The following is a 22,273-nucleotide window of genomic DNA, read 5'->3' as shown; positions in this document are numbered from 1 at the left end:
GAGTGTTGGATTCAGTTTCAATGTGTCTTTTTTGACATTTTAGAGTCATCTCTTACCCTAGTTTCAAACAGAAAATATATTGTATTTGTATGTATGTTTTTTTACCATGGAGGGGTTTTAGATGATTTGATTTACTTTATGTTTGTACTTTGTAAGCTCAGCTGGCCATACATAGGCTATTTTACATGAAAAGGGTTACTGTCATCTACATGTGCAGATGTACAGTATAAAACCTCAAGACACTAATAGGCCAGGCATAAATGTAGTTCACAAATTACATTGTGAATAACTCCAAACTTGGTAAAACTAAGAATTACATTTACATGTACATCTGCAATGTAGAATATCACTGCAGTAAATTTATCTCTTCAAATGTTCTTCTGCAGAATGTCCATATCTCCTATTGGCATCTCACATGGATGATCTCACATAACTCAATGATTCACTGAAAATGTGCCTTTCCCAAAAGTTCAGTCTTTGACTGAAATAGTTTTATAATAAGTGCATGTTTTTTTTAGAAGATCTGGCATTTGAACCTGTTCTTCTTCTTCCTGCTCTGCAGAGCTTGTCTTGTTGCCGTTTCAAAGACTTCTCTCACTCCATCATTAGTCTTGGCTGAGCACTCCATGTACTTGGCAGCACCGCTCTTCACGGCCATCTGGTGACCTTCGTCATACGAGACAGGAGTTTGCTTTGTTCGCTGTAGCTCCAGCTTGGTGTGATCGTCATTTCGAAGATCCTTCTTGTTACCAACCAGGATAATAGGGACGTTGGGACAGAAATGCCTCACCTAGATACAAAGATGTAACAAAAAGTATGAGGAAAAATATCACCATACAGCTTTTTTCCTCTTCATATACAATTTAAAAAAAAATAGCGGAAAATATAAATCAAGAAAACATTTGTAATTTGATCCTTTTCTTTATCCATGATTCCATGAACACCTGGGAGTGTTTCATCAACGTTATTGATGGACAAGTTGTTAGATCTCACAACTTTCCTAGATTTTGATTGGCTAAGAAGCACTGTTATTATGGTAACTGTTGGATAAAACGTCTGACAAGTACATGTACATGTACTTTCATGAAATGGTCCTCTGGACTTACATGTATCTTAACAATTTGCTTAACAAGACTTCTTTATAAAATAGGGGGCACTTACCTCTGGTGTCCATTTCTCAGGGATATTTTCCAAGCTGTCTGGATTATCTATGGCAAAGCACATGAGTATAACATCTGTGTCTGGATATGAGAGTGGTCTCAGTCTGTCGTAGTCTTCCTGACCGGCAGTATCCCATAATGCTAATTCAACCTGTATGAAAAAGAAATAGACATAATGTATTTTTGAAAATTCATTAATTTTTTTTTCATATATTAATACAGGTAAAAATATAATGACTTTGTGTGAGGTAAACTAATTATTTCTACTCTATTTTGTTAATAACTTGATGTCATTTTCAAAATATGATTACTTTTAATACTACAGGCAATTTTGCAGCAAGTTGAAAAAACAACATAAACAAGCATTCATGTGCATGATGAATATCTCTGCCCTTGATATGTGATACATGGATTAGTGAGCCTGGGTGTGGGCTATTTATTTTCCCCTCAAAGAGTATTATTCTAATCAAAGAAGCATGTTTTGGCCTTTCATAATTTGTAGCTCATAAAATTGAAAAGAATAGTTAATCATGTGTTCATGTATAATACGCCTACATGTTACTCAAGAAAGAAGTTGAGTAAAGTTTGCATCTACTTGGTAGAATCTGCCTACAGAGTACATACATGTACCTCAAAAATATGTTTTTTTTTTATTACTATCTAGTAAAACACATCAGATACTAAAAGTAACACACTCCTCACGTGAAGATATCTATGTATGCCAAAATAATAGGGCAAAGACCACTCCAAAATAAAAGCAAGTGGAAATGATTGAGAAAATGAAACAAGCATAGTACTGAACTAGAGAGATTGAACACTATACATGTACATGTGATAAATTCATCACATAAGATTCACTTTAATTTCACTAAAATATTTAATTTGATGAATTTTCAGTGTTATGCTTGTTTTATATTCTGATCAATTTTTCCATTTTTTTCTGGATAGGGCCTACATGTACATGATGTACACTGTTCAGTGTATGCATATTTTGTAGAACAAGTGTGTTTGTATAATGGGAAGATGCCCTTTTCTATTCTGAAATCTTGAATCAGTCATAATGGGTGTGTAATACATGTACATGGTGGGGTGTATTTTGGGGTATGTCATATGCTTAGTCAAACGCCACCCACAATTCTATTAATTGAAAGTTCATTCAAGAAACAGAATATTTTACATGTACCAACATGTGCAAAACTAAATAGACGAAGACAGATAATACTCTGCTTGAAAGTGAAAACGAGGATATCATCAGTACATGTAACTGTTTTTTCTTCTATTTTCGAAGAATTTTGAATTAGGAGATCCCGTCTTCCGTACTTGTCAAGAAATGTGTATAGATTACATGAGCTCAAACGCAAATTACATGAGGAGGAGAATAAGGCTAATCATGTATTCTGCTGCCACCAAATTTTTTGGGGGGTGACTGTGTACATGTAGGCTAATCACTAAGCACCATTGAATGCTGAAAGATTGAATTACAGAGATATTGTATAATCACCCACATAGGTTATCTACAAAAATAATGTACATGTATGTACCTGTACTGTATGAACATAGGCATACATGTACATAACGTGAGTGTCACCAAGAGTGATGATTATTCCCTAGTGTAGACTGGTTAGCAAGACACAAGCTCAAACAATTAACGATGATCAAGAGCAGGAACCAGGTATGAAGAATGAGGAAATGGTGATTGACGATCCAAACTCAACCACTTCCTTCTTTTCCTTTCAGCAAGATGTCTTCTTCTACCCTGTCTGATACCCCTTTCATAAACCCAATTATGCAGCTAATAGCAGCATAATTTGGTCATAAAATCGGAGGAGGACCAGAGTTATCCGCATTATTTTGATGCTGCTATTATCCCCATAATAGCAGCATCGGGACCAGATTTTGACTTTATGAACGCTTTTCCAAATAATGTGGATAATTGCCATGGTGTGGTCACAAGGTCACCCTTTTCCAGCACCACCGCATCGGAGGGGGCGTGTCCAGTTGTCATGACGATTATCCGCCTTTTTTCAGGACGGGCGCTCGTAAAAATAGTGCGGATTATTTTCAGAGTTTATGAACGCAATTTTAATTGAATTATCTGCATTACTCTTAGGCGGCTAATTGGAGGATGGGTTTATGAAAAGGGTATGAAGTGACTTTCACAATGATTTTTGTAGGCCCCTCCCTATCGGCATTAGATTTCAAATCATCCCTACATGTAGCTAATTCTGATCCCACAAACTACCCAGATAAGTTCTGGAGATTACTTAGTAAAGCAAAAAGCATATTATCCATCCCAAGATTACATAGGCTTAATGTACATACCTACAGAACATGTACATGTAGGTCGTTAATAGATAGAGATACATTGTACATTTATGTACACTGTACACATGTACATGTACAGTAGTCTGCAGGCACAGACCCTGATCGGAACTTTGATCAACAAATGTGCCTGCACGCCAAGACTACCACATATAAAACTTTGAGCAAGAGAGCCTTCGGTACACAAGGCATGAGTAGGTTGCACATTCAGACCCTTCACTCGAGTGAAGGGTTTGCCCAGCAGACTACAGGGAGGCCTACTGTACATGTGAATGTCTGTAGACGGGCAAGACATTTGGTGAATTCTCCTACATGTACATGTAGTCTGGTTCTTGAATGTATTCTAATGCGGTAGCCCCTATTTTTCAATCAACAATACCCCTGATTCAAGGGCAAATTAAGATGAAAATAGAAATGTTTGTAGTGTTTCTTATACCCTGGCCTTGACTCAAGGGCAAATTAATGAAGAAAAATGTAGTGTTTCTATAAATCAAACTCAGCCTGATGGATAATTTTTTTTCTTTTCATTTGATTTTTCAGACTCAAGTACTTGGGTCTATTTCCAAATTCATGTGGATAGACTAATAATGAACAAGCTTGTTCACTGGTATATTTTTTTCATTTGTAAATGTATTAAAGAGTTTATGTAGCCTACATGTAGAGAATACCCATTGTCCTTTTGGTAAAAAAAAAATCATGCAATGTACATGTAGGCTACAGGAGCTCTATTACAGTAGTAATGCACACATTCCTTTGTAATGATACTATTGATTTTGTTTGGGAGCAACATTGTGTAGATATGGTGTCAAGCAGCCTACGGGGAAGTTTCTACAAATCAATATTAACCTAGGGCGTTCCCCACTGGTACATGTAGTTTACTACAGTTTGGAAAGCTTACTTTGCAAATTGCAAAATTATTTTTCAGTTTTTTTTTCATTTCATAATGTCCAGTAAAGTGATTGGCTTAGCTCCAATTGATATTAAAGGACAAGTCCACCCCAAAGAAAATTTTATTTGACTAAAAAGAGAAAAATCCAATGAGCATAACACTGAAAATTTCATCAAAATCGGATGTAAAATAAGAAAGAATTGTTGGTGGATAAAATTTGAAACCCCCATCTCCCTTCTTTTTTTTTAATCACAAAGAATTATTTTTTACTTTTCAAATTTCATTTGCAGTTTTGGCCATTGGAATTTTTTTAAACAAAAGTTTTATACAGCTCTATATAAAATCCAGTTGTGTCGAACATATTAAGTACAACAGTCAAAAGAAAAATGCATCTGATTCAAAACATGGAGAATCATTCAACATGTACATGTTTAAATGTCACACCTCTTCTCTTGCCTGGGAGACCTGGGCCCCGTCTTACATTTACAAAGCGTTACGATTGATCTGATCAATCACAACTATGGACAGCCAGCAACGTCAACATCTATTATTCATGTTTGTTCAAAATATTTTCAAGTTATGATGTACATGTATATTCATGCATTCATTGTTTTCTTGAAAATTCACTGCGCTTCTCTTTGCATAGAAAAGGATATTTTGCAATTTTTTTGAAGAAAAAAAAGTATGACACTGATGGATTTCCATAGAGTTACGATTGATCGGATCAATCATAACTCTTTGTAAGACGGGGCCCTGTTGTTACTACATGTATTGATTTTCTCTGTTTGCAAAATTGTGCAATAGAAAAAAAAAATAATATCAAACCTACACTAGATAACAAAAAAAGGTGTGTACATGTATATGTAGTATGCACATGTGGATGTGCAATCATAAATGATGACCTACATACAGAACTGTATACGGTACATGTAGGCTATGTTTCAGTGTGGGAATTTATGTTGCAAAGTTTGCTAAGTCCTAACAAAATGTCAAAGTACACCACTGTACAGTCATACTAGCCGTGTACAGTATGTTCATCCTGAATTTATTTTATTTCAAATTACAAAAATATTTTTAATATTTCTATAAAAATCTTTTCCTTCTCTTTTTCTGCTTTTATCAAAACATCTTTATCATCAAGGTGAACTTTCCCTTTGAAGCAATTGTGAACCAAATCAAGGAAATCCCAAGTGAATTCAAGCAACATGTGCATGTACATGTAGGCCTACTATAGACAAACAGTCCAAGCAAGCTAAAAGTCTCCTCTTAGATTTAAGATCAAGATTACATGGTTCAAGACACGGCCAAATATTTCTAGGTCAGTGGCAAATATGTTTGCCTTGAAAGTACCGAAACTAAGCCACACCCAAAACGTTGAGTACTGAGGGTGTGTGTGTGTGCATGGACCTACATGTATATGTAATACATGTACATTTGGTCCATGTGCAAAGGCTTCACAAATACTACAGAAACAAAGGTATGGAATGTGGGAAACTGAAGGAATTTCAAGGTGAAAATAAATGTTTATTTAAACCAGCAATGAATGTGGGAATTGAACTGGGGATGATGTACAAGCTAAGTTATTATTTACCAGCACTTGACTTGAATTGATGACTGAATTAAAGCAGCATTGTGCTCTGAATTAATGCCTTTTAATAGTACAACTGCAATTTTACAAGTATACACCTACACATTGTCTACAAAGTAGGCCTACATGCAATGTAATTTTATATTAATCATGGGTGCATTACATGCATGTAAATTATCTTTTCACTTGAATTCTTTAAAGTAGATGTATGAAAACACTTGTACATGTACGTACATGTAACTACATGTAGGCTTACATGTACATGTGTAGGCCTTGCATGTATGTTAGTACTAGTACTACAAGGAGGTGCAGGCTACAATACATGGATGGATAAACATACATGTACATTGTACTTTGCATTTTGTACGCAAAGGGTATTTCCAAATGTAACTATTGTCTGTATACATATGAAGTGGGAAGTTATTATGCAGGTACCACAGAAAGAACAAGTCTCCCAGGTTCTATTTACATTAGGGCGTATTTTGTATGATTAAAACTGAGACTTTGTCCATGTGCACTGCACCGAAAATTTTCGTGGGCGGCACTGCCTGAATTCTTTAGCAGACAGATATTGAATTGAGGAAAGGAACTTAAAATTGATAATCACATGTCTGTTTCATATCTACATGTATAGAACAATTAGTTGCATAAATATCATATGATATTCCGTAAACCCTATGCAAACACATGAAAATAATGTTATGAACAAGAATGCAGAGTATATGTGTCATTAATTCTTCAACAGGATAGAGGGGAGATTTTTAGCATTTTAACAAAACATATTAAGAACTAATTTACATGTAGGCCCTCAAGTGTACATGTACATACAACTTCCAAGTATGTATTTACATGTATTTAGTAAAACAAAATAGCATCTCTGTCAAATAAAAGCAACAATGCAAATCTTTATTGGGGACTGTTTAATGCATGTACACATGTCAGGCCAAAGTACATACATGTACATGTACATGTATACTATAGTTGGGGATAATGGGGAAACAATTTCAAAATGAGTTACGACAGAGAAATTAGCCAAATAAGCAAGGAATATTCCAATTGTCAGATCTTTTTCCAAACAATAACACTGGTCCACAAGCGCTTATCTGTGTTGGCGATCTTCAGTGTGATGTTTTGCAGCTTTTAATAGACTTCATGATTTCACAAAGTGAAGTACATGTATTTAATACTTCAGTTCAAATGTACTCAGAGCTACATGTAAATCTAGGATGATTTAGTAACAAATTAACATTGGTTTTACAGACTTTCTCATAACATACAATGTACATGTACATATGTACTTTCATTTTAATATCTTTTAGGACAAATCTAGAAGGTTGTGTTTAAATGTATGCACTACCAGCTATTGTACATGTACATTTGTACTGTGTGTAAACTTTAGTGTCAAATAAGGTTGCATTGTAATTTGTGTATTCACTACCAGCTGTAACAAGCACAAACCCTGATTGAAAAATTGAATCAACATTTTCCCTCGAAAAAAATGTGCCCCCTCCCCCTTGGAAAATCCTGGATCCACCTCTGCCCACGAAAATAAAAATATTCTTTTGCCTGCTGACAGTGCTGTACAAAAACATGTGGGCTACATGTATATGTACATGGAGAGTTTGGATAATCGTGATTCCAAATATTTTCCAAAACTTTATTAAAGAGTGTCTAACTCTGCATTCTGCAGCGATTGATATAAAAAAAATGCCCTGCTACATTGTACATGTACCCATGTATAGGACTACAGGTACATGTACATGTAGGAGTGATGCTAAGCATGTGACTTTGGTTCCCGCAGGGGCCACTGACATTGACGAGTGGATACCATGCGCGACCAAAAAAACACGTAAAAAGGATGTCTTTTTCACGATAGGGCGCGTTACGTATGTAACGTGATAAGGGTGTCAAAAACATAAAAATGAAGAATAAAGGGTATCTATTTCGCTAGGAAAATTACGTGTTTAGGGTCGAATTTGCGGGGATGATAAAACAAAATTCAAATGTTTTATAAAGGATGTCCTTTTTGCACCAACACTTCGTGTTTAGAGTCCGATTTGCGCGAGGTGTAGAAGATGGGGTCGTACTAAACCAAATAAGGTAAAGCCGACGACCGAAGGACCCGTAACAATAAAACATTCCTGTACTTGTTTAGGGGTTCATTTCAGGGAATATTTGCCAAGAGTATATCGTTTTGTTTCCAAAACTTGTTAAGGGTAGGGTTTCACACGCCAATTCTTGTTAAGGGGTGCATTTTCAGAATATGGAAATTACGTGTTTAGGGTGCTTTTCGAGACCCCATGGTCGCGCATGGTATCCACTCGTGAATGGAAGTGGCCCCCCCGGGCTTTGGTTATCACTTTTGGCATTCAACATTGGTTTTACAGACTTTCTCATAACATACAATGTACATGTACATGTGTGTACTTTCATTTTAATATCTTCTGGACAAATCTAGAAGGTTGTGTTTACAGGTCTTCAGGTAGGGGCCTACATGTATGTAAATGCATGTAAATGTATGCACTACCAGGGGCCCGTTGCATAAAACTTTTTACCTGAGAAAACTCAGGTTGTTCTTACCGGAGTTTTTGCCCTGTGTTAAAGTCAATGGCAGAAATCAGACAAACCTTAGTTTTCAGTTTTTACCACAGTTTTCTCAGGTAAAAAGTTTTATGCAACAGGCCTCAGCTATTGTACATGTACATTTGTACTGTGTGTAAACTTCAGTGTCAAATAACATTGTATTAATTTGTGTATTCACTACCAGCACAAACCCTGATTGAAACATTGAATCAACAGGTGAGTTCTGTCAGAGACTTGTCTACTTTATATTAAAGCACTACTATACATGAATTTATTTCAATTTCGATTCCTGAGTTCCTGAGTTATAAAATGCAAAGCTTAAATTTGAGAGCCCAGTCAGAATTAACAATTTAAATACACAAAGTGGGTCTTGGGAGAGACTGGCACAACATTTGTGGCTGAAAATTCAGATCATTGTTTATCATGGTTTCAACAAAGCATTTGCCGAAATATGGATATAGATCCAGTGCATGCTAAAATCTATAAAATGCAGAGGATTATTTACATCCACGCAATGGAGTACATGTACATGAATACATGTATACGCACTGCACAGTATATCCTTTAATTTGTGACAAATGTATCCACTATCCAGACATGATGTACAATGGATAGCGATGACCTCAACAAACTCCACCCACCAGTGGTATGCATGGTATGTAAGCAACGTAAGAATGCAGGGAGGGTAGGCAGAAAACAGTAACCTTCCATCTTCACTGTCAACTCATCCTATTGTTTAGTAACAATAGATGGCATGTGTCCAACAGGATTTCAATAGAGGGAAGTGAATGTAGATGTGCGTTGATCATTATTAACAGAAAAAAATGAGCAGGGATTTCAAGAACCAAACATGAACTGTATACTTGTATCAAAGTTTGTATAATTTGACAAACACATTGGGATCCAGTTTTCTTGAACCTGACTACTGTACACAAGGGGAAAAATTACATGGGGGCTCGGGGCAATTTTACCCCAAAACCCGAAATGCTCAAATTCAAAAGAACCATGGAAACATAATTGTAAAAAAAGAGATCTGGAAAATTCCCATTCATTGCAATGTGAAAGTTTATCCAATGTTGCAGATTTACAAGGTATATGTAGGTCACCAAGTTGTGAAAAAGTAGCCCAAACACTGGCAAATCCGGGGGGGGGGGGGGGGCACAGCCGAACCGTGCCCCCCCCCCCCCTTTGAGAAGCAAAATTAAAATTTATAATGTAAAAATGCCATTAAAATAGAAGTGTGTCACCCCCTCCCCTTTTTGGGGGGGAGGGGGGACAAAATATCATATTTTTGGTTAAAATTTTGGTTAAATTTTTTTCAAATTTTCCCTTGAAAATGGATCCACCTCTGCCCACGAAAATAAAAATATTCTTTTACCTGCTGTACAAAAACATGTGGGCTACATACAGTACATGGAGAAATATTTTCCAAAACTAACTCTGCAGCAATTGATTAAAAAAAGCCCTACTACATGTACCCATGTACAGGTACATGTAGGAGTGATGCTAAGCATGTGACTCTGGTTATCACTTTTGGCATACATGAACCATGCCCCATGGACCTGATATTCGAGGACAATCAGATTTTTTAAAATCTTAATCACACCACAGCTCATTCATGGACTTCATTAACACGGCAATGTGCAATGCATGATTTTTTGTAATTTGCATAACATGGTGTACTGCAAAAAAAAAATTTTATTGTGCTGGATTCTATTTATCTTTACCTAATAGTAAAAAAAATACTCACTTGTTTATTATCTACTTCAATATCAGCTACATAGTTCTCAAATACTGTTGGGACGTAAACTTCTGGGAACTGATCTTTGCTAAATACTATCAGCAAACATGTCTTTCCGCAAGCACCATCTCCAACAATGACCAGCTTTTTCCTAATCGCAGCCATATGTACTTGTTTCGGTGAATCTGTAAAATCTCGCCCTGTGCATTAAAAGGAAAATAATAAAATTCATATTAGTGAACTACCAACAAACTAATAATATTCAGTCAGATTACAGGCCATTAGAATGACAAAGATTACAAATAAGTACACACAATATTTAATCCATTTGCATGTAAACATTTTTTTTCAAAAATGCATATGTAGTTTGCATACAATATAACACAACAAATTTCATTGAAAAATGGATGTGAAAGTATGACATATCAAAATTATTTTTCACAAAACAGATAGGCACATAAAATGCTTTGTGAAATTATAAAGTGAAACTTTCAAGTTTCAAGCTTTATCCAACTTGGAAGATTTTTCAGCCTTAAAATTGTTTGATTTTTCTCATTTAATTAAAATCACTATTTTGCTGGTGGTGGAAGTTCTACATGTATATGATCTTATAACAAGATTACCGGTAAATTCCTTAAACATTCCACAAAAAAAGTTTAATTTTATATTGTTTCTCAAATTCTAAAAAATATGCCAAAAATTTAATATGAATAAGATTAGAACAAGAAATGTCTTTTTTTTCTTTACTAAAAGCCACAGCAAGTGCCCTGCACTTGTACATACATCCATTTGTAAGAAAGAAAAAATTGTGCCCTACATGTACATGTCTGTGACTCTGTGCACACGTCCATGTATGTATGGTAGTGGATCATATGAACACTTTTCATGAATTCAATCATATAAATAATACATGATGATGTTCTAATAAATTTCAACAAACTTTCACCATAAATACACAAATTTGTACAAAATATATATATGTTAAACCTCACTGAATTTTTTTAAGGATAATCAGCATCTTATCGCACCCCACTTTGCCTACAAATGTGAAATATTTTGGTTACTTGAAAATGGTATCATCATCAAATGGGTGTTTTCTGTGGGAAAAGTTGAGAAAAGAACATACACTGATGACTAATCAGCTACATGTATTTTTACAATATCTTATTATTTTGAGAATACAAAGACTTTTATTTAAAATGTGTTTAACCATTTTTCATCATCCTTATAACTCTGTTAAAGTTCCATTTGGAAGGTTGTTGCAATGTTTTGACCGTACAGATGTATGTATGAATAATGAAATCCTTTTCAGACACGTATAATGTGTGCGTGTTCACCTTAAAGGGGAATCCAACCCCCCAAAAAACTTGTTTTTATAAGGAAAAGAAAAATCAGACAAGTTGATAGGTGAAAGTTTGAACAATATTGGACAAACAACAAGAAAGTTATGAATTTTTAAAAGTTGTAAATATTGGTAATCACTATACCCATGGAGACTTCAAATTGGCCGCAGATGGGATGTCATAGTGATGTAAGGCAAGGACTACTCTTCCATGTACTCTAATACATATTATGGCTAAAATGTCATTTTTCCCAAAAGTTTTATTTCAAATTATATTTTTCTTTCATGAGGACATACTACAATATACTACCTGGGTTATATTTAGATTACTGCCCCAGGGGAATGGGTACTTAGGAGAAAACCACAAATCCCTGATAATAAAGTACATGGCCTATGGGAAAGTTGTCCTTGCCCCTTGTCATAATTTACTTACACAGTTGCCAATTTGAAATCTACATAGTATTAGTGATCTCAATATTAAAGCAGCTATAACTTTCTCATTGCTTGTCCGATTTCTTTCAAACTTTCACCATTCTGTTTAATTTATTTTTCTCCTTCCCAACATAATGTGGAGCGTTGTGGCCCAGTGGATTAGTCTTCGGACTTTGAAACAGAGGGTCGTGGGTTCGAATCCCAGCCATGGCGTAATTTCCTTCAGCAAGAAACTGATCCACGATGTGCTGCACTCGACCCAGGTGAGGTAAATGGGTACCGGTAGGAAGTAATTCCTTAAGAAGCTGTGTGCGCTATGAACGCCTAGCTTAGCCGGGTAATATAGGAGCGCCTTGAGCACCTAACAAGGTGGAAATGTGCGCAATATAAATATCCTATATTATTATTATTATTATAATATTTTATGGCCAAGGCTGGATTCCCCTTTAAAAGGCCAGTCGGTAATACAATCACTCATTATACATACACATACACTGCATGAATCATGAGTTTTCATTTTTTCTGTTTCGTATGAATTCAACATGTTTCATGGGTTTCATTCTCCTCAACATTTCCAGAATCCAGAAAAATTTAATGCATACACTGTACATGTACATGTAACATACTCAATGACTGGAGTAAATTTTTGAAAATAAAATTACTCCATCTGACGGGTCAGATATAATTTTTCATTTCTTGTACTGTAACGTTAATATAGTTCTATGTAAATAAATTGTGAGATCTGTTCCAACAATCAGAATGATTAGAGTCCACCTAGTATGGTTGGAACTACCCCTTATCGACCACCTAATCTTCCAAGCATTGTATCTGCAAAAATATTCATCAATTTTACCCAGTTTTCATCTCATTTGTGCAGAAAATTGAGCAGATCAGATTCCCATGCTTCGCTCGGCGGCTCCAATTCAATCTGCGTATATCGACGAACAACGAATACAACGATTTTACATTTTCTCATTTGCACCCGTCTTTTGAAACCGACCACCTGCGATACACCAAGTTTACGGCCGATTCTTGTCGCGGTGGCGAAATATTTTTACTCTTCCATATCAGTTCTATGATGTCAACATGGCAAATGATTGCCTCACTACTTCCACTGCGAGCTCCGGCACATGATTCGACGATTGACGAAGGATATTTGTTCTAAAGCCGTTTCCCATCGGATTTCTTGGTTTTTCAGCGGGGCTTGGGTCTGGTCATTACAATTTTGATTAATTTTACTAAATTTTTACTTTTTGTTGCTTATTTTATTCTCGTAAAATCGATTCTTATTGTTTCTATGGACACTGCGCCTACTCTCCCGCGCATATCGTTTGTAATACGCAATAATTTTAATGCGCGCAAGGTGGTCGGTTTCAAAGGAGGTGGTAGATATGTGGTAGTCTCACCATACATGTATGGTAGTGGATCGTATTACCGAACACTTTTCATAAATTTGATCATATCAAACACACTATTCCAATAAAATTCACCACACTTTCACCATAAATACACAAATACCTACAAAATATAAACATGCAGAAATTTTGCCGAAATTGTTTTTTATTTTTACGACATCAGCTTCCAATCGGACCCCTCTTCGCAAGTGAAATATTTTGGTCACTTGAAAAGGTATCGTATTACCGAACGTGTGTTTTCTATGGGAAAAGTTGGGAAAACAACAAAGTCACTGATGAACTATTTTGACCATATTTTACTGTTTTGAGGATATAAAGACTTCGAAATTGTGTTTTTGATAAATTTTCATCATTTTTCTATTTAAGTTCCCTTTGGGAGGAAGTTGCAAAGGTTTGAGCGTATTTGATTGTTTTCTGACGCATATGATGCGCGCGTTCGGTAATACAAGGCCGGTCGGTAATACAATCACTCACTATACCTACCATAAAGTCTCTTCTCTGTACCATAAGGTTTTACCCATTCAAGAAATATGTACCTGTTTTAAAGTATATATTTCCTGGTTGCTACTTTTTGTTGTTTTGTCTGAAAATAAAATTGATTATAATATAATCATTACAACTACAAAAAATATCCTAACGACGTTAAACAGCCTGTGTATAGCTTTGGTAAAGGGTCAATAATGTGATTGATATTCGAATATCATCTAATATGACAGTCTTACTGAAGCGTGGAGACTGTTAGATATTTTTCCAACTGCACTTCTCTGAGAAAATTTCAAATATTCAAATCTTGGATATATAGCGCCCTCTCTCGGCGATGCTTGTTTTAAATTTAAAAAAATGGGCATTCAAGCACCTATCTTATAAATTTAGTGATTAGAAATCCAAAAGTTACAAAGAACATATCTTGAAAGTTTCAGCCCATTCCATGATTTGGAATAGGATTTAATTGAAAGACAAAGTCAAAAACACACAGATATTTTCATTTGATCGGGCCGGGTGACCCGATCAAGTTAAATTTCCATGTAAAATCGCAAAATTTATCCTGTCAAACACATTTTCATTTCATATCCTCCACATCATAAGTGTTATAGGGCATATCCATTCATATTAGCTAGCAACGAATTGGAATAGTGATAGGTGCATTTTGGTGGATTTACCAAAACTATAGGCCTACACTTACTGCGGCAGCCCGAGACGTGTCGGGGTCCCCGGGGCAAGGCCTACACAAGCTTAGTTTAAATTTAAAATTTCACTTGTAAAATGTTAACTAGAATCTAACTAAGTGAAGTAGTCTAAGATAACTCAAACTCACTTTAACTCACACAAAGCGCGAGACCACTTTCCAGTCAAGCCAAGCTCGTGATTTTCAATTTTTATGTAGGGCCTAACCCATAAATTTAGACTGCACATAATGCAGCAAATACCGTATGTATAGTGAGTGATTGTATTACCGACCGGCCTTGTATTACCGAACGCACGCATCATATGCGTCAGAAAATAATCAAATACGCTCAAACCTTTGCAACTTCCTTCCAAAGGGAACTTAAATAGAAAAATGATGAAAAATTATCAAAAACACAATTTTGAAGTCTTTATATCCTCAAAACAATAAAATATGGTCTAAATAGCTCATCAGTGACTTTGTTGTTTTCCCAACTTTTCCCATAGAAAACACACGTTCGGTAATACGATACCTTTTCAAGTGACCAAAATATTTCACTTGCGAAGAGGGGTCCGATTGGAAGCTGATGTCGTAAAAATGAAAAACAATTTCGGCAAAATTTCTGCATATTTATATTTTGTAGGTATTTGTGTATTTATGGTGAAAGTTTGGTGAATTTTATTGGAATAATGTGTTTGATATGATCAAATTCATGAAAAGTGTTCGGTAATACGATCCACTACCATACTACCGTATGATGCAGCTCCCCCCGCGACTCCGCCGAGCCGAGGTCTCGAAATGAAGATCTTTAGAATAGAATTAGAAACTGTCAACAAGTTCTAGCAAGTAGCAAACTGAACCATTGAAATCTGAATGAATCAAATCTGAACTCACCAAAAAGTTGCACTTGCAATGCACAGGGCATCAAATGTATAACAGCGTAGGTATAGTGCACAAAATTCGCAGTTACTATTGTGATAAATCCATAAAAAGATCCGTTTCTGACTGTGCTCCTGGCCCCTCTGCTGCTTGCACAACTGCACTGTATTGGATTGGTTAATCGACTCGACTAGCCTATGGCCTAGCCTGGATGATTCGGTTCGGGGTGTCTAGTCTAGAGGTGAACGAGCTGGCTTCACTTTGCTTTGATTCTACGCGACCATTGGAGATTGTATGCAATTTATACGTTTTGGAGTGCGCTCTAAAAATAGCACGGGGAAGTCATTTCATTGGTTGGAAGCAAAGTGACGAAATCTTCCAAGTTTTTTCTTTGTATCTTTTTAGACCTTTGTGGTTTTTATTTGTCAATTCCATCATTGTAATTTACATTCGTAAGTAAGAGCATTGGACTACAGTATGTTTTTGACCAGCATTAATTTGTTGTGAAGGGGGTACCCTAGGGGGTAACTCTGGGGTATCTAAAGTTCCCCTAAAGTTAAAAAAAAACAAAAAAAAAACGCAGTATTACCCTATTGGGGAATTGGGAGAGGGGAATGGTAAAGAAAAAGGGGGTGCAAAGGTATGTAATTTTTGTTATGTCAACATCTCCCCCAAATTTGATTTTAGAAAGGCCAACAATTCTCGCTCACTTGCTTCTCTCGATCGCTCATGAACAAATTTTGCCAAAACACCATGTTGTGCCCTATCAACAGTTTTAGCTCATATAACACCACTGCTGATATTATAGGGTGCACAGTAACCCTCTTCAGGAGGGATCCAGCATCGCCCAATGGGAGGGGGATGCAGAAAAATACCCCCCCCATCGGCTCACCTTGAAGAACATTAGGATTATTGTTATTTGGTCATATGCATGAAACTCTGCCATTATAAATAAGGAATGAATTTTAAGTACTTTTTGCCTTTATTTTTATTTATTATTTTTTCTTTACAAACAATGGATATTTCTCATTAAGCCCATTGGAGACTACAAGAGTGAGTTAAAGTGTAAGTTATACATTATTACAATCGGGGACTTTTTTTTACTTTCTTTCCTCTTTTCCCCCTTTTCTCTTCTGTCTTATTTCTTTCTTCTTCTTTTTTTGGGGGGGGGGTCGGGTGCCTCCAACTAGGGCCGGAAGATGGGATGACGTGGCCACTTTGGCTCCCCGTGTATTTACACAGGGCTTTACAATTTAAATTATGGAACGTCTTCATTCTCAGATTCTGACATGTAAATAATATCATACTATAGGCCAATAAGGGGGTGGGGGCTTCGTAAAATGGCCATCTCTGGCCGGATAGCATGGCAAGCACACGCTCCACTCACCCCCCGCGGATCCCTCCCCCTACACACATTCGAAACCATTCTCCTGATATGGGGGGGGGGGGATATGGGTCATACATGCAAAGAGTGTACAAACTGAAAGGTGATGCAGGTCACATTCTATTTTTCCACTTGCCTACTACTTTAAATTTCTTAATGAGACGATTTCCCTTGCCCCTTCTAACTCCAATTCGGAATGATGAATGCCACACAATAACAGGCCTAAATAAAAGAGCCTAACATATAGTGTACAAATACATAATGATAATAGTGATATTCATGAAAATCATTGTATTGCTTTATAGGCATATGGAGAAAGGAACAAATTTTTAAAAAGATAAAAAGACCACCCTCGCTATATCAACCTATTCAAATATTTCTTTGCTGTCGATCCTGAATGAAAATATTAAAGAAGACTGTTAATAACCTGTTTCCACTTTTATTTCACATTTGGTTATTCAATGTTTTCTCTCATAAATAAATTAAAATGTAATGAAGTTTCCAACTTGATAGAATTGACAACATGTCTATTAATAGGACTTAAACTGTTCAAAGACAGAAGAAAAAAAAGTGACAAACCAGAGAGGTCTCTGTATGGGTGTGTACTTATGATGACTCATTATTTTCCAGGTTTTCGTTCATTGCACATCAGCTAACGAGATGGCGCTGTTCAAGTAGATTAAATCGATATTATGTCGAGCGCAATTACAAAAAAACATTCTTCTGAAAATAATTTACAGTCACAGTTTAAAAAGGAATGAAAGTCCTAAGGGGGGGGGGGTAGTCAAAAGCATTGCTGTACACATGTGTGGCCAAATTATTTCTTAACGAGTTTTTCTCGTGTGTGCAAAATATGAACAAGTTGTTCGCCGCGGCTTCATTTACACATTTTTGCCCCTAAATGTTTGTCTACTTGCTAACAATAAGCCCGGCAACAAGCTTAAACTGGACATAAATATATTCATGGGTATTGCTTGTCCCCAGTGCAAGAAGGGTTAAAATACCACAAAGAACTACAATGTTAACACTGTATATAACTCACATTCAAAATTCATTAAAAAAAGAATTTATTTTTTAATTGAAAGGTACATGTTATATAAATGTGTGTCTTTCCTAATTGGCTTGATACAAAATTGTCATTATCCTATATTTAAAAAAAAAAAAAATTACCAATAAATACTCAATTCAATTCATTTTTCATTCTTCAAAATAATACAAATAAGTACAAGATAGATTGATTCAATTTAAATAATAGCATGAACAAAATTCAATATTGAAAAAAAATGATATACATATTCTAAAGTGATTTAAATAACATACGGCGGACTTTCCATGTATAGTAGCCAAGCGCCTCAGACCACTCGGACACGGCACCTCCACACATTTACACGCACACACACACACACACACACACACACACACTCACACTCGGACATACACGCATACACATATACAATATAAAAGGTACAATATAATGTATAGACAAGCTATAACTCACACTATTTTGATGAAACACATACAAATGTGATTATGATAACACTATACACAATAATGATGGTTAAAATCTAACACCGTCCTATTAATAACAGCACATAGTGTATGATTTATAATTTGTACAAAATTGTGTAAGATAAAATACGCTCGAGTCCCTTGAATGAGGCCCGATCCCAGGGTCGTTGCTTATTACAGTCGGGAAGAACCAGGTACTTTTCAGAAACCAGGAGGAAAAAGCTCCGAAAAAAACATACCTATAACACCGCTGGCTAGTCTTCAAAAGATAAAGCTTTGAAAACAACATACCCTAAATACGTTTGACCCCGCGATTGCACCATTGACCAGCCTTCAAAACCACCCTTTTTTTAAATCAATGTTTTTTATACCCTTAACGAGTGCATGCGCGGCCCGCGTCCAAAACTGAAAAAGTCCCTTTATACGCGTTTTGGGGTCATGCATATGTGTACAGGAATATATTTGACCCCCCCCGGTTGAGAAGTTAGCATTTTAAAATGATAGAATATCCCCTTTCTGATGAATAGATTTATTTTTTACTAAATAAAAGAACAATGAGCTGTAAATTAAAATCTAGTAGGGCGAATTGTTATATACAGTGCGTATCAAAAAAAAGTTTATACACTTAGAAACAATCCTGTACAATTATACGTTTTGTAATATCCTGAAGATTTTTTCACATTTTAACATGGGTACAGATCCATTTTAAGCAAATGACGGTATAACTGTCGAAAAATATTTCCGCTTGAGTGAGCACCACTTACTTTTGAAAAGTTAGTGAAAAATGATTTGCGCAGAACTTTGAAATAGTTATGCGAATAAAAGTAAACCTTAATCATGAAGAACACGTAGAATTTAGCTGGTTAAAAAAGATTTGAAGATATCTTTTACCCTTTTTAAAATTGTTTCATTGTATCAAGTGTAACAATCTGTCCGAAAACTTTTACTTTCGTTGGATAGATGAGACCCAAATCCAACTTAAGATTATATGTGAAAAAAATCACCCACATGTTGTATATTTTTTAATTCGTAGGGTTTTTTTCAAAGTGTAAACTTTTTTTGATACGCACTGTATATACAAATGGCGAAAGTCTGAAAATCTGACAATAATATCTATAATAATGAAGAAGCGGATCTCTAGGGGTGGATTTAAGGACTCACGCCCCACCCCCACCCCCCAAAAAAAACATGACAAGAAAGAAGATAATAAGACCTGCAATCAATTCTGCATTCATGTTCTCAAGTGCTCTAGCTGAAATGAACTTTTTATAATAGGCCTATACCATTCGAATTCGAAAATTTCCTGGCTCGGTCGCCACACGCTCCCTCACAAAACGTTAATTGCTATTTTATCATTTACCTGCAATAGAGTGAACTACCGTCAAAAGACCCAGTTGGTCATGAATTAAGAAGCAAGAAACTAATTTTTTTCCAACTTAACCATCGTACTCCCCAATCGTGAAAACAAAAATATTCATGTAAAAGTGGCGGAAAATCGAAGTTTGAATCCTAAAAATTGCCTCTTTTTTCAAAAGCGCTTTTAATCTTTATCATACGTTAGTAGAGGATTATAGTTTCTCTGTTAGGTCGCTATATTTTCCCTGACCGAGCTTTTTTTTATGCACTGACTTGACTGAAAGTGATCATAGCTTTATGCTCTACGCATTCTTTTCACCATGATGCCAATCAGGAATTTGAAAATGTTGTAGATATATTAATTTGGAAGTTCATATCATTAAGTGCTCCAAATGGAAAGTTTCACTCGTGAAAATCCCTTCCTCACTCCTCAGTCACCACGTCTAAATCCCTATTCCATGCACATTTTCCCTACAATAGTCTGTTGTGTCTCATTTGTTTATAAAGTCTATAAAATGTGACGTATATAGTCCATTAAAGTAGAAATTTTCTGGCCCATTAGCCATATTTATTGAACCGCCTGAGGTTATAGGAGCACAGGCCCGCTTCCCGAGTGCAAGTCAGCCCCCCTTATCGAGAAGCGAATTAAATAAATGCCATGTCCTGAAGGATGTTACTGGTTCTGAAAAGCTGCAGTTCGAGTATATATTTTTTCTCGCTCGGTCGCTAGGCTCCATCGCTATAATTTTTCTTTGGGCATGTTGGGGGAAGCTGGTATAGACACAAAAATTAATACTCAGCTACTTAGTAGACTACCATAAATTATGAGGGTTTATTTCCAATAGGTCTAATGCCAATTCGTCCAATTACCAACTCGTCTACTATCATTTGGTCTACCATCAGTTCGTCCACTATCCACATGGTCTAATAATTATTGACAATTCATCCACTCACCACTTCGTCTAATAACCAGTTGGTCCAATATCCATTAAGTCCATGTACCATTTGGTCTGATTGATCTAAGTGTTAATTGTGCAAAATAGATGAAATTGAAATGGAAATTAGACCAACTGGTTATGAGACGAAATTGTCATATAGACGAAATGATGATTAGACTAAGTGATAGTTGGACCAAATTGTTGTTAGACGAAATTTTAATGGACGGAATGGCATTAAACTAAATGAAAGTAGACCATGTGAAGAGTGGACAGTTGGCAGTAGACGAATTGGCTATTTACCCCTATATTGTGACAGATCATTTTTCTTGTATCAAATACCAGATGAATGGGGGAAAAAATCTCAAGCACCCGGAAGAAGCCCCCAAACATTTTGTTTATAAACACGCCTATATTAAGCCTAATAGCGATGGTATGAAATTATAGGGCGGGGGAGCTCATGCGTCTCCTATTTCAGATGACAAAAATAGCAGAATTTTTCATGCTTTTGGTTGATTGCTTAAATTTTATTCTTTTTCATTTCAAAGTCAAACAGAATAACAAAATAAGTTCAACACAGAATACAAATAACAGAAATGAAAATGGGAACTTACTGGAAAGTTAAGGGTATAAAAAAATCATGACATTCATTCATTGTAGAAGGTCAGCATCAACTCTGTCCCAAAATAAACAGAAAAATCTAAAATTTTGATAATCAACATGATATCTTTGAACACTTGAGGAAGGCTTAGATTCGGATGTGACCAGTGGCGGCACCAGGATGTTTAAACTAGGGGGCAAATGGGGAGGGGGTCAAAAGAACATTTTGGGGAGCAAAGACGGACATAAATTGTTTTGCCCGTTTCACAAAATCGGGCGCGAAGAGCGAGCTATTTTTAATACTAAATTTGGGGAGGGTGCAAGTAGGAAGATCAAATGCCCCGGCCTCTGGTGCCACCACTGGATGTAAAAGCATTAGCTCATTATTCGTAATTATAATTTCTGAGGGGATTATGACTACCTGCATAACCGCCTTTTTTCTCTCTTCCCCTTTTCTTCTCTCCTTGTTCTTCTTCGCCCCTCATCCTCTCCCCTTTCTCTTCCCCTTTTCCCGCTCTTTTTTCTTCCACTCTCGTTTTATGATGCGCTCTATGCCCAAGGTAGTTAGAATTATGGTCTTTCAGTCTCTGAACTTGCAAAATCTTGTTTATCCCATTTTGTAACAAGACACTGCATTTGAAACATCTATTCGTTTTTCCACGGTCCTGGGTTTCGGCAGCAATCCTAATTTGTTCTTATATTTAATAACATTGACAATGTATGATGAGAACTGTGAGAAATTGCACTTTTTATATATAGAAGCAAATAATTGCCATCAAAATACACCGATGGCTGCAGGATCACCAACACTTAATTTTCTGAATATCACCTATCCAGTTCATTTCATGCAAACTCACGATTCCATGTGTACTGAAAATCAAAGATTCAAAGGGTAGGAAGGATAACCACAGATTAATGTCATCTTATAAAACATCAAGGCAGAGAGCTGAAAAACGTTTTTTTTTCCTTGAAT

The 22,273-nt window shown here is 36.1% G+C and overlaps 1 protein-coding gene across 2 annotated transcripts; it reads right to left on the bottom strand.

Moving 5' to 3' along the window:
* Positions 1 to 183: 183 nt before the first annotated feature.
* On the bottom strand, positions 184 to 22,126 carry LOC121411150 (rho-related GTP-binding protein RhoA-B-like). 2 transcript variants are annotated; one of them, XM_041603685.1, is made up of 5 exons: positions 22,111 to 22,126; positions 15,532 to 15,659; positions 10,293 to 10,483; positions 1,162 to 1,311; positions 184 to 790 (listed from the first exon to the last, which is right to left on the bottom strand). In XM_041603685.1, the coding sequence occupies exons 2-5, from the start codon at positions 15,560 to 15,562 to the stop codon at positions 515 to 517; spliced, it is 648 nt and encodes a 215-aa protein (XP_041459619.1). In that variant the 5' UTR covers positions 15,563 to 15,659; positions 22,111 to 22,126; the 3' UTR covers positions 184 to 514. The 2 variants fall into 2 exon arrangements, with proteins under 2 accessions (XP_041459619.1, XP_041459620.1); XM_041603686.1 differs by lacking the exons at positions 15,532 to 15,659; positions 22,111 to 22,126 and adding an exon at positions 11,348 to 11,391.
* Between the last annotated feature and the right edge of the window lie 147 nt (positions 22,127 to 22,273).

Source organism: Lytechinus variegatus, chromosome 3, assembly GCF_018143015.1.
Source record: "Lytechinus variegatus isolate NC3 chromosome 3, Lvar_3.0, whole genome shotgun sequence".
Lineage (NCBI taxonomy): Eukaryota > Metazoa > Echinodermata > Echinoidea > Temnopleuroida > Toxopneustidae > Lytechinus > Lytechinus variegatus.
This window is presented reverse-complemented; position numbering and strand designations above follow the sequence as displayed.